Source organism: Pantherophis guttatus, chromosome 5, assembly GCF_059756535.1.
Source record: "Pantherophis guttatus breed Tessera chromosome 5, ASM5975653v1, whole genome shotgun sequence".
NCBI lineage: Eukaryota > Metazoa > Chordata > Lepidosauria > Squamata > Colubridae > Pantherophis > Pantherophis guttatus.
Window position 1 is genome coordinate 116921215 of NC_142067.1, and position 13857 is coordinate 116935071.

The following is a 13857-nucleotide window of genomic DNA, read 5'->3' on the forward strand; positions in this document are numbered from 1 at the left end:
GTCACCCCGCGGGGAGTGGATCTTTCCCACCCTCTTTCGCTCCACGTTCCCGCGCGACGGCCCCGGCCAATATCCGCCTCTGCCAACCCAACCAAGCCAGGCTCCTCCCCAGGAGGGTCGCGGCAGTCCACGGGAGACACGCGGGGCAGGACGCCACCGCAGCCCGCGCTCCTCCCGGGTCTCGCGTGGGAGTCACGGGGGGGGGGGTCCGGAAAGCGGCTGCAGCGTCCTTGTGCAAGCGCCGCTGCCCGGCATCCTCCAAAGCAGAGGCGCGCGGCCAGGGTGGGCGCTCGGGCTTGGCGACCGCGGTTCCGCGCAAGAGAAGAGGCAGCGCGCAGGGAAGCGCCCGAGCGACGTCAGCCTCCGGCCGCCTCCGGCTCCTCCGTTCGCTCCTCCCGCCGGTGGCAGCGCGGCGGAGCTACATAAAGCCAAGCCCCCGCCGCCCGTGCTTTGGCTCGCCGGCAGTGCCCGGAGGCCGCAGCCCAGCGGAGCCACGCGCAAAAATTAAAAAAGAACGCAGAGCCGTCGGGGTCTGCGGAACAGCAGCTCGTTTCAAAGCGGACGGTCGCAGAGCTCGGGGAGCCTCCTCGCCCGGGACCACCGGCATGGCTTTAGCCGACAGCGCCCGGGGGCTCCCCAACGGCGGAGGAGGAGGCGGCGGGGGAGCCCGGAGCGGCGTCCCTCGAGCTCCAACGGCCTCTGAGCCGGCCTCGTCCCCGTCGTCGGGTCCCATCCCGGAGATCGTGGAGCTGAACGTGGGCGGACAGGTGTACGTGACCCGGAGAGGGACGGTGCTGTCGGTTCGCGGCTCCCTGCTGTGGCGCCTCTTCTCGCAGCAAGAAGCCACCGACCTGCCCCGCGACGCCAAAGGCCGCTTCTTTCTGGATCGCGACGGCTTCCTCTTCCGTTACATCCTGGACTACCTGCGCGATCAGGAGCTGGTCCTGCCGGAGGGTTTCCCGGAGCGCAACCGTCTGCGCCGCGAAGCCGAATACTTCCAGCTGCCCGAGCTGGTGCGCCGTCTGGCGGCCTCGGGATCCTCTCCGGCCCTGCCGCCGCCGTCGTCTCGCTTCGCCGGGATGCTGCGCGACTCTTCGGTGTGCGGGGACGACCCGTCGGGAGGGCTGGGCTACTTAGAAGCGGACTTCACCGAGACCCCGGCCTCGGCTGCCTCGCCAACTTCGGGCCGGAGCCCGTCGGGGCCGCCTCCGATGTTGGCGACTTCTCTCTCTCTGGATGCCGGCGGGGGCGTCGCGGGCGGGCGCCGCTCGGGGTACATCACCATCGGCTACCGGGGCTCCTACACCATCGGTCGGGACGCGCAAGCCGATGCCAAGTTCCGTCGGGTGGCGCGCATCACGGTCTGCGGCAAGACGGCGCTGGCTAAAGAAGTCTTCGGGGAGACGTTGAACGAGAGCCGAGACCCGGACCGGCCCCCCGAGCGTTACACCGCCCGCTACTACCTCAAGTTCAACTTCTTGGAGCAGGCCTTCGACCGGCTGAGCGAGGCCGGCTTCCGCATGGCCGCCTGCTCCTCCACCGGGACCTGCGCCTTCGGGCCCGAGCAAGGCGGCCCCGCCGAAGACAAGATCTGGACCAGCTACACCGAGTACGTCTTCTGCCGCGAGTAAGCCCGATGCCCGTCCCTGGACGGTGGGGAGGGGGTGGAGGGGAGAGAAGAGGGCCGTCGGCGGGGCTGTTGCGGGAGAGACAGGTCCGGTCCTCGCCGGAGAACCCCGCTTTGCCCTTTCCCACCGGCGCCCCTTCCCTCCCTCCTTCTCTTGTCGGTGCCCTCCCCGTCCAGCAAAGCGGCTCTTTCAGGCGGCCTTTGGACCAGAACTGCGGACCTCCATCAGAGGGTCCTTGGGTCAAAGTGGTGCCCCCTGCCCCAGTTTAAAACAGCCCCCTCCGAACAAGATTCCGTCCCCACGTGGCGAGGGGAGCCCACCCCCCCCTCTGTTCCCAGACGGGGCCCGCTGCTCCTGGGGAGGCTGGCGGGCGATGGAGACTTTAAGCTGGCCTCCTCTGCTCAACGTTGCCCGAGCTCGGTTGCTGGCTTCCCCTCTTGACTCAGAGGCCGACGGCTTTGCTGCTGCTGCTGCACCCAGCTCCCCCTCTCCCTCCTCGAAAAAATCCGCTACCCCCCGGTTGCTTCTTAGCTTTGGGCCCTGGAGAACGAGAAAGCCAGCCAGCGAGCGGAGTGGGGGGACTCCGTTCCACCGGCATCCGAGCGTCTCGGCATCTTGAAGCAGCATCTCCCGTCGGACGCCGCTTGGGAACTCGGAGGGTGGCCCAGCTCTCCTCCCTTCCTCGGTAACCAGAAGGCGAGCTTTGCGCACTGCATCGGCAGACTGGGGGGGGGGGCTGAGGTGGGGTGGGGGCGCGGGGTCCCCGATCCGGGCTGGAAAAAGCAGACCTCCGTTGGAGCGATCGCGTCCCCCCTTCCTCCACGCAGGATTCCGGGGATTGAACCCCCAGGCCTGCAGCCCGTTCCTCTTAGGGTTTTGAAAGAACCTGCGGATGGGTCGTCGAGGGAGGTGGAGGGGGCAGGTTGCTGAAATGGGGTGCTTTCAGAGCGAGGCTGGGGAGGGGGGTCGCCTCCCCAAAGGCATCCCGGACACGAGGCTGAAATCCCCCCTCCCCTCCTCATCCTCTTCCTCAGTGTAGAAATAGGAGTCTGTGCATGCTTGAGGAGCTGGCTGATGGTGCTACATCTAAAGAACCCCCCCAAAAAGTATTTTTCCCCCCAGATCAGGATGCAGAATTTTAACTAAAGGCAAGCACAACAGCAGGACACCTCCCTCCCTCCTCCCCTCCCTCCCTCCTCCTTTGATTTCATCTTTTTGGCAATTTAAGCACCAAGGCCACCGGTCTAAATCAGATCTTTCTTGCCTGATTCCCAAATAGGGGATGTGGTGCAATTTAATCTCCTAGTAATCCTTCAAAATTAGGTTTAACACATAACAGTGTTTTGATTCCTGCATTGGAGTTAACAGACTCGGATGAGTTATTCTAACCAAAGAATTCTCCCGTGTTTTAATTTTTTTTCTCCCCTTCCCTTTTGCTTGAGGTTAATGCTTTTTATTTTTTAAGAGCGTGAGATGATTTTAATCCAGGGTTTGCCTATTAGAGATTTTTTTTTTAAAAAAAAGGATCCTCGGGTTTTAGTCTATATGCATAAAAAGAAAAAGGAAAAATAATTGAGATTCAAGTAGGTCTCATTCATTCCTGATATTTTTGTTTCTTAAGGAACCAGGAATGCTGGCTTAACTGGCTTGCTTACTAAACCAGAATCTTTGTAAAAACCTCAATTCCTGGTTTGTTTGCAACAGCAAGCCTGTTTTGTTTCTCTTTCTAGTTCAGGAAGAGACCGGAGGATTCTTATTTGCTGGACCACATAATCCTTTAGAGTGCATCTCCCTTCATGAGTGGGAACCTGCTTAGTGATTTAAAAAAAACCCTGAAACTTTTAGGAGTCAGGCTGAACAAAAGCTGCTTTTCAAACAACAACTGGATTTTCTTTGGGGTTTTTTTTTCCTTTGAAAATGTCTTGCTTCTCATCCAAGAAGTTCTGAACTGAAGAAGCTTCTTGGATGAGAAGCGAAATGTTTTCAAGGAAAAAAACAAACAAACCCAAGTCAGTCTAGTTGCCTTTTGCGGGAAAAAAAAAAAAAACAACTTTGGGACAAACATGACCTGAAGGATTGAGAATCTCCATAGACAAATTCTAGCTGAAGTTTTATATATATATATATAAAAAAACCAGTCACATTTACCCAAATGCTGAAACATTTGAGTCTGGTAGCTTTATTTAGTGGGAATGGTCTGTAAATTGGGAATTGGGGTTATTTTTTGGAAGGCAGCAAGGGAGAGTGAGTGAGTATGGTGTAGGGTCTCCTGCTTGAGGGGGTGGAATGGGGGGTTGGACTAGATGATCTATAAGGTCCCTTCCAACTCTGTGAATCTGGAGAGAGAGAGAGAGAGAGGGAGGGAGGGAGGGAGGGAGGGAGAGAGAGGGAGAGAGGAGACAATTTTTTTAAAAGGACAAGCAATAAGCTACTGCATCGTGGAGAGCTTCCAGAAAAGAGATCTATCCCTCTTACTCTAAGCCTTACTCTAAAACCATCCCATTTGTGCATACTTCAGCTCTGTTGCAATGGAGAAGATATTGGTTGAAATTCAATGTTACGACGTCATCCCCAAAAGGCGGTTGTAAGACTTTTCTAATACATGTGGAGTATTTCTCTCTCTGAACTATATTTTCTAAATTTTTGTAAACAATCCAGATTTCAGTAAGTGCTTAAATTAGTTCTAAGCTTTCTTTTTTTTTTTCCTGTTTTGTTTTGTTTTTAAATAAATCTTGTACTGTAGCTTATTAAGTCTGTCCCGGTTGTCATGAACGGAGGTGTTTTGAACTGAATTTTGTGACTCGGTGTGTGTACATAAAGTGTATAAACATTTTACACGAATCATTTAGTTTTTTATTCATTTATTAGTGCTATATCTAAAAAAAAAACTTTCATATGCTGTAAACTGTACCTGGGCATAATGCTTTAATATGAAACTGTGTTCCTGTATCGATTTATATGGGGAAGACTTCAGTATGAATATAAATGGAATTATGAAAATATTGTCTGTCTACAATTATTTGCTTGAAGTTGAATCAACAGCTAAATTCGTTGTGAAGCTAAAACGCATCCCTTCGTTTTGCAAAATGCCTACAGGAAGACACTTGCATTTTGATCAATGAATGTGTGTTTTCTAGCAAACTAATTCTAAAGCTCCTATTATTATTATTTTTTTAAATAAAACAGATATAATAAAATAACCGGAGGTTTCTAATGGTTGTGCTCTGGGTAACGAACACTGCATGAGCTAAATACTTAGCAACAGCGTTTGAGGTCCCTCAGACCATCTGGAGAACGTAGAGGCTGTGAGAAGACTTAAGAAGAAGCGATTTGGACAATGTGAAAAACCAGCCCGTTTCTGCTACTCATTAAAGCAGCCAGTTAAGCTTTCCAACATGTTATCCATCAATTGCCCCAACTACTTCCTCTGAGAATCTTTATAGATTCTCAGTCATACATGTTGTCCAGGGGTGGGTTCTAAATTTTTTTACTACCGGTTCTGTGGGCATGGCTTATTTTGTGGGTGTGGCTTGGAGGTCGTGTGACTAGGTGGGCATGGCTAGCTGGTCAGAGTCATTTCTGGAAGGTCCTCGCACTTATGACCAGTCCTCGCACTTACGACCCGACTCATTTGTTTGCTTTTAACACTGATCAGCTGTAGGACGGCCCTTTGAAGCCCCGCGGCAAGAGTTTAAACAGTTTTTTTTCCCTCTAGTCATCAGCTGGGACTCAGGAGGCAGCAATAGATTGGGGGTGGGACCAAATAAAAGGTAAGAAGAACGTGGGGGGTGGGTGGGAGGGGGGGAGAACCGGTTCGGTGATGTCATATCATCACCGGCTTGGCCTAACCGGACCGAACTGGGAGGAACCCACCACTGATGTTGTCCCAAAGGTGCTTTTTTCAAGAGACAACTGGACTTTCTTGTTTTTTTCTTTTGAAGACGTTTCGCTTCTCATCCAAGAAGCTTCTTCAGCTCTGACGGGATAGTGGGGAATAGAAGGATTTATATTCCTTGCAGTCAGTTGGCCCTTTGCATCCTTTTAGAAGGTTGTTGAGGCCACTTGGAGGTTTATCTGTGTCCTCAGGGCCACCTGAATAGTGCAAATGGTTCCTTTAGTCTGCATTTTCTTTCTCTGGAAATCCATTCCTACTTCCACCCCATTCAAAGGGTGTTTATCCCAAATTGCATAGCTAAAAGTCTGTAGAGCTTCTCAGTCATCGAGGTCATGGTTGTCCCAAAGGTGCTTTTTCAGGAGGCAACAGGACTATCTTGTTTTTTCCTTTGAAGACGTTTCGCTTCTCATCCAAGAAGCTTCTTCAGCTCTGACAGGACAGTGGGGAATGGAAAGATTTATATTCCTTGCAGACAGCTGGTCATTTGCATCCTTTTAGAGACGTGATGGAGAACCTATGGCACGCCTGCTAGAGGTGGCATGCAGCACCCTCTCTGATGGCATACAAGCTGTCACCCTAGTTCAGCGCCACCACGCATGTGCGCCTCCCGCTAGCCAGCTGGTCTTCAGGTGTCTGCCACGCATGTGGGTGGGCATGTGGGGGGGGGCTGGGCATGCACGCATGGGGGGCAGGGCTGGGCAGGTGTAAGGGGGTATGTGCATGCATAGGGTGCACACACATTGCATTTTTTTTTAATTTGATTTATATGCTGCCCTTCTCCCGAGACTCAGGGCTGCTTACAATGTGCTCAGCAATAGCCTTCATCCTTTTGTATATTTATACAAAGTCAGCTTATTGCCCCCACAACTGGGTCCTCAATTTACCTACCTTAGAAAGGATGGAAGGCTGAATCAACCTTGAGCCTTGGCGAGATTCGAACCTGCAGAAATTGCAGGCAGCTGGTCTTAATAACCAGCTTAATAACAGGGTGCCTTAGACCACTGTACTACCAAGGCTCTTTTTGGGGGTTTGCGTGCGCATGCATACGCTTTGGGCATTCAGTCTGGAAAGGGTTAGCCGTCACTGTTTTAGAGGGTCGTTGAAGCACTTGGAGGTTCCTCGGAGAGCAGCTGTGGCCAACGTTTAGGGTTGAGGATGTTCGTGCCCTGGGCATCTTGAGTGACTTCTGTAGCTGCTTCCTGATTTTCAGTGGTGAAGATTTGATTGCTGCAGGATCTTTTGAACCGTTTCTTTCAGGTTCCTCCTTAGGGCCTCTCTTGATGCAGAATTTTCAGGATTCCCCCTAACTATAGTTCCATTTCAGTATGTTCTAGGGATCCAAACACACCTGTTGGAAGGCCCTAGTTGCCTGCCCACTCCTGGGAGGGTTTTAAGGCACAACCAGGGATGGGTTCTAAATTTTTTTACTACCGGTTCTGTGGGCATGGCTTATTTTGTGGGCGTGGCTTGATGGTCATGTGACAATTATTTAGGATTTAGCAGAGGTACTAGTCTACCAGGCTTTTAACTGCTTGCAGAGCTGTACCGATCTACCTATTTATTTTTTGCAGGCACTGATCTACTCATGTATTTTTGCAAGCATTGGTCTACCCATTTATTTTTGCAAGCATTGGTCTACCCATTTATTTTTGCAGGCACTGATCTACTCATGTATTTTTGCAGGCACTGATCTACTCATGTATGTTTGCAGGCACCGGTCTACTCATTTGTTTTCTTTTAACACTGATGAGCTGTAGGGCGGCCCTTTGAAGCCCCGCAGCAAGAGTTTAAACAGTTTTTTTCCCTCTAGTCATCAGCTGGGACTCAGGAGGCAGCAATAGATTGGGGGTGGGGCCAAATTAAAATTAAGAATAACGCGGGGGTGGGGGGTGGGCGCGGGGGGGGGGTGCGGGAGGCAGAACCGGTTTGGTGACATCATATCGTCACTGCTTCCGGCTCGGAAGAACCAGGTCGAACCGGGAGGAACCCACCACTGGGCACAACCTCTAAGGTTAAAAATAAAAACCCCTCTCCAGGTGTGGACCTGTCAAGGAAGAGCTTCAGGAAGGCCTGCTTCGTGTTGGGAAGGAGACGTGATGGAGGAGATGGGGGGAGATTCTGCCCCAAGGCAGCCTGACTTTGGAGTACCTGGCTCCATTCTTCCTTGGGTCATGCGTGCAGCCAGCCTTGCCCTACGATCCTTGTGATAAACCAAATTTTCCTTCTGTGGGGTAACGTTCATTTGCTCTTTTACCTTTTAAGGCAGGGGTGAAATCTACTTACCTTCCTTACCAGTTCGGAAGTGCACACATGTGCGCGCATCAAGTGCACCAGAGGTGGGTTGCAGCAGGTTCTGACCAGTTCGGGAGAACCGATAGCGGAAATTTTGAGTAGTTCGGAGAACCGGTAGTAAAAATTCTGACTGGCCCCGCCCCCATCTATTTTCTGCCTCCCGAGTCCCAGCTGATCGGGAGGAAATGGGGATTTTGCAGTAACCTTCCCCTGGATTGGGGAGGGAATGGAGATTTTACAGTATCCTTCCCCTGCCACGCCCACCAAGCCACGCCCACAGAACCGGGAATAAAAAAATTTGAAACCCACCACTGATGTGCATGTGCACATCTTCTACGCATGCACAGAAGGTAAAAAAAAACATTACTTCCTGGTTAGAACCAGGAAGTAATGACACTCGGGTGTTGATCGCTACCGGATCACTGAATCATAGGGAAAAATTGCTACCAGATCAGGTGATCCGGTCCAATCCAGAAGCATTTCACCCCTGTTTTAAGCTATTTCTAACTTTATTATTTATTAAGTTGATGTTTTGCTTGCATTTTCTTTTCTCACCACAGTCCTTTTCACTTGATCATTCCATTTTTGTGTGTCCTATTCCTCATTCAGAATAATGCATAATTCCCCCTCTGGCTCTTACACTGTCATCATAGGCAGAAAGGTAATATGCAACAATCACCAATGTATTCTTTGATTCACATCCACGACAATCTTGATGATACCAATTTGTACCAGGTGGTCCCTTTGTGCAAAAATTAAAGCTACATTTTCTCTTCTGTAGGCATCAGTTTTGCTCCAGAAGATCAAGTCCCTTTCAGCTAACTTTTTATTTATTCTTAATGTTACAGACACAAATCCTTTTCTTTTTTCTTTTTGGTAGAAAAAGCAGTCGTTCATGCCATATACATAATTTCTTGCTAAGGATAAAGCCAGCGAGAGTCACATTGATCTTATTTGATCATCACTGAGTTTGGTGATTGGCGAACCACTTCTCTGAAATGGTATAGGGCCATGATGGTGAACTTATGGCACGCATGCCCAAGGTGGCACACACAGCCATATTTCCAGGCATTCAAGCTGTCGCCCAACTGACCTGCAGCTGCGCATGTACATGCATGCCCCAGCTGGTATTCAGGCCTCCGATGCGCATGCGTGCAATTCAGGGGACTCAGCTACTCTGGAGAGTACTTCCGCACAGCGCATGCATGCGTAGATGGAGTTTGTGCATATGCATTGTGCTATCTGTGCATGCATGGAGGTTTAATGTGGCTCCCCCATGCGCTGCATGGACAATCGTTCCACTGTGCATGCGTGCGATTTTCATTGCATGCATGAAAATCGCATGCATGCACAGTGGAACGATTGTGCATGCAGCGCATGGGGGAGCCACATTAAACCTCCATGCATGCACAGATAGCACAATTGCTCATGCAGCACACGGGGGGAGCCACGTGCAGTCGCAGATGGTGCGGTTGTGTGCACAGCACAAGCGGGAGTAGCTGCACATTAGCGCGGATACCATGCATATGCGCAAAACGCACACCTGTTTAGCACTCGGTGAGTAAAAGGTTCGCCACACTGGTATAGAGTCTCCTGCTTAAGCTCAGGGTTGGACTAGAAGACTTCCTAGATCCCTTCCCACTCTGTTATTTTGGTCCCAAGAATAACAATAAACCAGTTTTAACCCCCAACTCATCACACTATTCTGAGCAAGCTGAAAATGATGAGGCTGCCGGTGTAGAAGGCACGGTAGAAGTGGAATAAAGGGAAATACACATGTTCATTGTTTCTAGAAAAGCTTTAACACTCTGCTTGTGTTTTGTGTGTGTGAGCTGACTGCATCAGTGCCTGATGCTCGGAAGAAGGAAATCGTCACTCACCTGGATGAGTGGAAAGATTGCAGGTTTGTGGAGAGATGCCAGGAGCTTGCCTTGTGTGGTGGGGCTGGGAAGGGCTTTTGCAGAGGGTCTATGACAACCCGGCACAGCCAACTCACTGCGGGACAAGAGTTACACTACTATCAAAGAAATGGTGGCATAGATTCATTAGAGAAAGGTTTCAAAAGGAGGGACAGAACCAGTGGTGAAATCCAATTTTTTTACTACCGGTTCTGTGGGCGTGGCTTGGTGGGCGTGGCATGGCTTGGTGGGCGTGGCATGGCTTGGTGGGCATGGCTTGGTGGGCGTGGCAGGGGAAGGATATTGCAAAATCTCCATTCCCTCCCCACTCCAGGGAAAGGATACTGCAAAATCTTCATTCCCTCCCCACTCCTGGGGGAAGAATATTGCAAAATCCCCATTCCCTCCCCACTCTGGGGCCAGCCAGAGGTGGTATTTTCGGGTTCTCTGAACTACTCAAAATTTCCACTACCGGTTCTCCAAACTGCTCAAAATTTCAGCTACCAGTTATCCAGAACCTGTCAGAACCTGCTGGATTTCACCCCTGGACAGAACGAAATGTGAATGACAAAAATTTAAATACTGTTTTCGCAAAAAAACGGGCCTGGTTTTGGCCTCCCAAACCCCCCACGGATCCTGTTTTTGCCCTCCCCAGCCCCCAGGAACACTCTGCAGGCCTCCCAAACCCTCTGCGCGTCCCGTTTTTGTGAAAAAAAGGCCCGTTTTGGGCAAAAACAGGATGCGCGGGGCGGGGTTTCGGGAGGCCAAAAATGGCCGTATTCGGTGTATAAGATGCACCAACATTTCCACCCTCTTTTAGGGTGGAAAAAGTGCATCTTATACTCCGAAAAGTACGGTAATTTTCTATATACAATATTTTAAACAATTCCATTGAATTGTTAAATTGTCCTGCAGCTTGGCGTCCCATGGTGAACTGGCCATGACCAGTTGTTCTGCGGTAAGTTAGCCGTGCTGAGTTGGCCACGGTGAGTAGGCTGTGGTGAATTGTCCCATTCCGCTTTGCAGAATCTTCACCTGAAAAGGGAGGAGCAGTGAGAAAAGACCACAGCCTGCGAACACCTGGAGGGTTTCACAGTCTCACACAGGTTGTGCACGGAAGAGGTTTTTGCTGTTCCTCAGATCATGGAGAAGCGTGGGAGGATGTGTTGTGTGTTTGCTGATTTAGAGACGGTGTAAAGTAAATAACGGAATTGCAGACTGCTTTCCGTAACGAATGGAAAGTTGGTATCTGAATGCAGCGGAAATGAGATAGGGTACCATAAAACAAGACCAGTGGTGGTGGGGGACGAGAGGGGATGTTTCCGCAACAAGTGGCCAGCAAATGTATGCACTGGCAGGCAGCTCTATTTGCACAAACGGCATCCATGCATGCCTGCCACTCACATAAATGGAGCATGGGCTCATGCGCTTGGCCGCTGCTCACACCCTCACCCTAACCCACAAAGAAGAGGGAGTCAAGCTATTCTCCAAAGCACCTGAATGCAGGGTAAGAAGCAATGGGTGGAAACTAATCAAAGAGAGAAGCAACTTAGAACTAAGGATAAATTTCCTGACAGTTAGAACAATTTTAATTTAATTAATTTTAATTTAATTAATTAAATTTATATGCAGCCCCTCTCTGAAGACTCAGGGTGGCTCACAATATATTTTAAAAAATAATTATAAAAAAACATTGAAAAATTAAAAACATTAAAAACTCATTCACGCCATTCATGGCCGGATCTTGCCAGATCGCAAAAACGAGATCAACGGCCCTAGGCCTACCGGAAAAGCTAAGTCTTCACCGCTTTTTGGAAGACCAATAGGGTGGGGATGGTTCGGACCTCAGGAGGTAACTGGTTCCAGAGAGCTGGGGCAGCCACAGAGAAGGCCCTCCCCTGCGGGCCCGCCAGCCAGCATTGTTTAGCTGATGGGACCTGGAGGAGACCAACTCTGTGGGATCTTATGGGTCGCTGGGAGCTATGCGGCAGAAGGCGGTCTAATCAGTGGAATAACTTGCCTCCAGAAGTAGTGAATGCTCCAACACTATAACCATTTGTTTTTAAGAAGATTTATGGGTAACCATTTGTCTGAAATGCTATAGGGTTTTCTGCCTAAGCAGGGGGTTGGACTAGAAGACCTCCAAGGTCCCTTCCAACTTCTATTCTATTCTATTCTATTCTATTCTATTCTATTCTATTCTATTCTATTCCATTCCATTCCATTCCATTCCACTCCACTCCACTCCACTCCACTCCACTCCACTCCACTCCTATGTCATGTCATGTCTAGTCCAGTCACATGCCCATGTGTACACTCACCATCCATTTATGCCAGGGGTACCCAACCTCTGGTCTACAGACTGGCACCGGTCCGCAGCATGCCAGCAACCAGTCTGCAAAAACAAGCAAAGCCCCACTGAAGCAGTATATAAGTCTAAGTGCTATTGCTTGGGAAGGAAGGAAGGAAGGAAGGAAGGAAGGAAGGAAGGAAGGAAGGAAGGAAGGAAGGAAGGAAGGAAGGAAGGAAGGAAGCCATAGTGGCACAGTGCTTAGAATACAGTATTGCAGGCTGATTCTGCCAACTGCCAGGAATTTGATCCTGACTGGCTCAAGGTTGACTCAGCCTTCTGTCCTTCGTGGTTGGTAAATGAGGACCCAGATTGTTGGGAGCCATAGGCTGACTCTGTAAACGGCTCAGAGAGGCTGTAAAGCCCTGTGAAGAGGTATATAAGTCTAAGTGCTATTATTGCTATGACATAACACTGTCCCAAAGGTGCTTTTCTACCAAAAGAAAACTGGGATTCCTTGGTTTTAGTTTTTTTTTTTTTTTTTGGAAAACGTTTTACTTCTCAAACAAGAAAGTCCAGTTGCCTTTTTTAGGGGGGGAAAGAAAAGCACCTTTGGGGCAACTATGACCTGGATGATTTAAGAATTTCCCTAGATATTTGTATAGCACTGCTAACCCAGAAAGGAAGCGATATGGGTTTTCCTCGCCTTCCTTACAACAGTTCACTTTTCAAAGTGACAACAGCACTGAAAATTGTGACTTAGGACCATTTTTCACATGTACGATCATGTTCTGCCCCAGCTACGGACCCCAAAGAACGCAGCATACACAAAGTCCGTTCAAACCTTAGTTTACTAAATAAACCAGTCTTTTACAACAACGGCTGTTAATTAACTGCATTAACAGCCGCCAAAAATTCAAAGAATAATAACTGAAAGCTTACTATGGTTGGCAGAATGCCCAGAAGCAATTTGCAGGAAGCTGATAAGATAAGCAAGACAAGACACGAAGGAATGTGAACTAAGTTGTTCCCTGCAAATTGCTTCAGTCGGCGTTCCTCCTTAAATAGGCTAAGGGAGTGGCCCAAGCCTTACTCTCGAGGAGACCTCCTCCTGAGGAGCCACTCCTGCCTTTTGGCAACCCTGCGCACCCGTGCATTGAGAAGAAGCTCCTCCTCTTCATCCTCTTCACTTAAGGGAGCTTCTGGAGGTTCTGAAGGCCCTGGCTAAGTCCCTGCCTCTGGCACCACATCTTCTCCAGCCTCCTCATTGTCTGACTCGAGTGCCAGCTGCACAGGCTGCTGGCGCAGTACCACACCAGCCTCCTTTCTGTCGGAATCAGCTACTAGCTGCACAGGCTGCTGATGGGCCACAATACCTATCTACCTACCTACCTTCCTTCCTTCCTTCCTTCCTTCCTTCCTTCCTTCCTTCCTTCCTTCCTTCCTTCCTTCCTTCCTTCCTTCCTTCCTTCCAAAGTTGTCATTTTGTAAACTGCCTTGAGTCCCTAGGGAGAAAGGCGGCATATAAATCGCAATAAATAAATAAATAAATAAATAAATAAATAAATAAATAAATAAATAAATAAATAAATAAATAAATAAATAAATAAATAAATAAATAAATAAATAAATGAGCTTCTGGAGGTTCTGAAGGCCCTGGCTGAATCCATGCCTCTGGCACCACATCTTCTCCAGCCTCCTCATTGTCCAACTCGGGTGCCAGCTGCACAGGCTGCTGGCACAGCACCACACCAGCCTCCTCGCTGTCGGAATCAGCTACTAGCTGCACAAGCCACGTACAGATCATTACAGCATCCCCGTGATCATGTGATTTACATTCAGATGCTTGGCAGC

At 49.6% G+C, this 13857-nt stretch overlaps 1 protein-coding gene across 1 annotated transcript; it reads left to right on the plus strand.

Annotated features, from left to right (window-relative positions):
* Positions 1–103: 103 nt before the first annotated feature.
* On the plus strand, positions 104–4628 carry KCTD12 (potassium channel tetramerization domain containing 12). Its single transcript, XM_034417000.3, has one exon. The coding sequence runs from the start codon at positions 606–608 to the stop codon at positions 1629–1631; it is 1026 nt and encodes a 341-aa protein (XP_034272891.1). The 5' UTR covers positions 104–605; the 3' UTR covers positions 1632–4628.
* Positions 4629–13857: the final 9229 nt, after the last annotated feature.

What these genes read in the sequence shown, in the direction of transcription:
- KCTD12 (XM_034417000.3), top strand. Translation starts at nt 606, where the DNA reads ATGGCTTTAGCCGACAGCGCCCGGGGGCTCCCCAACGGCGGAGGAGGA.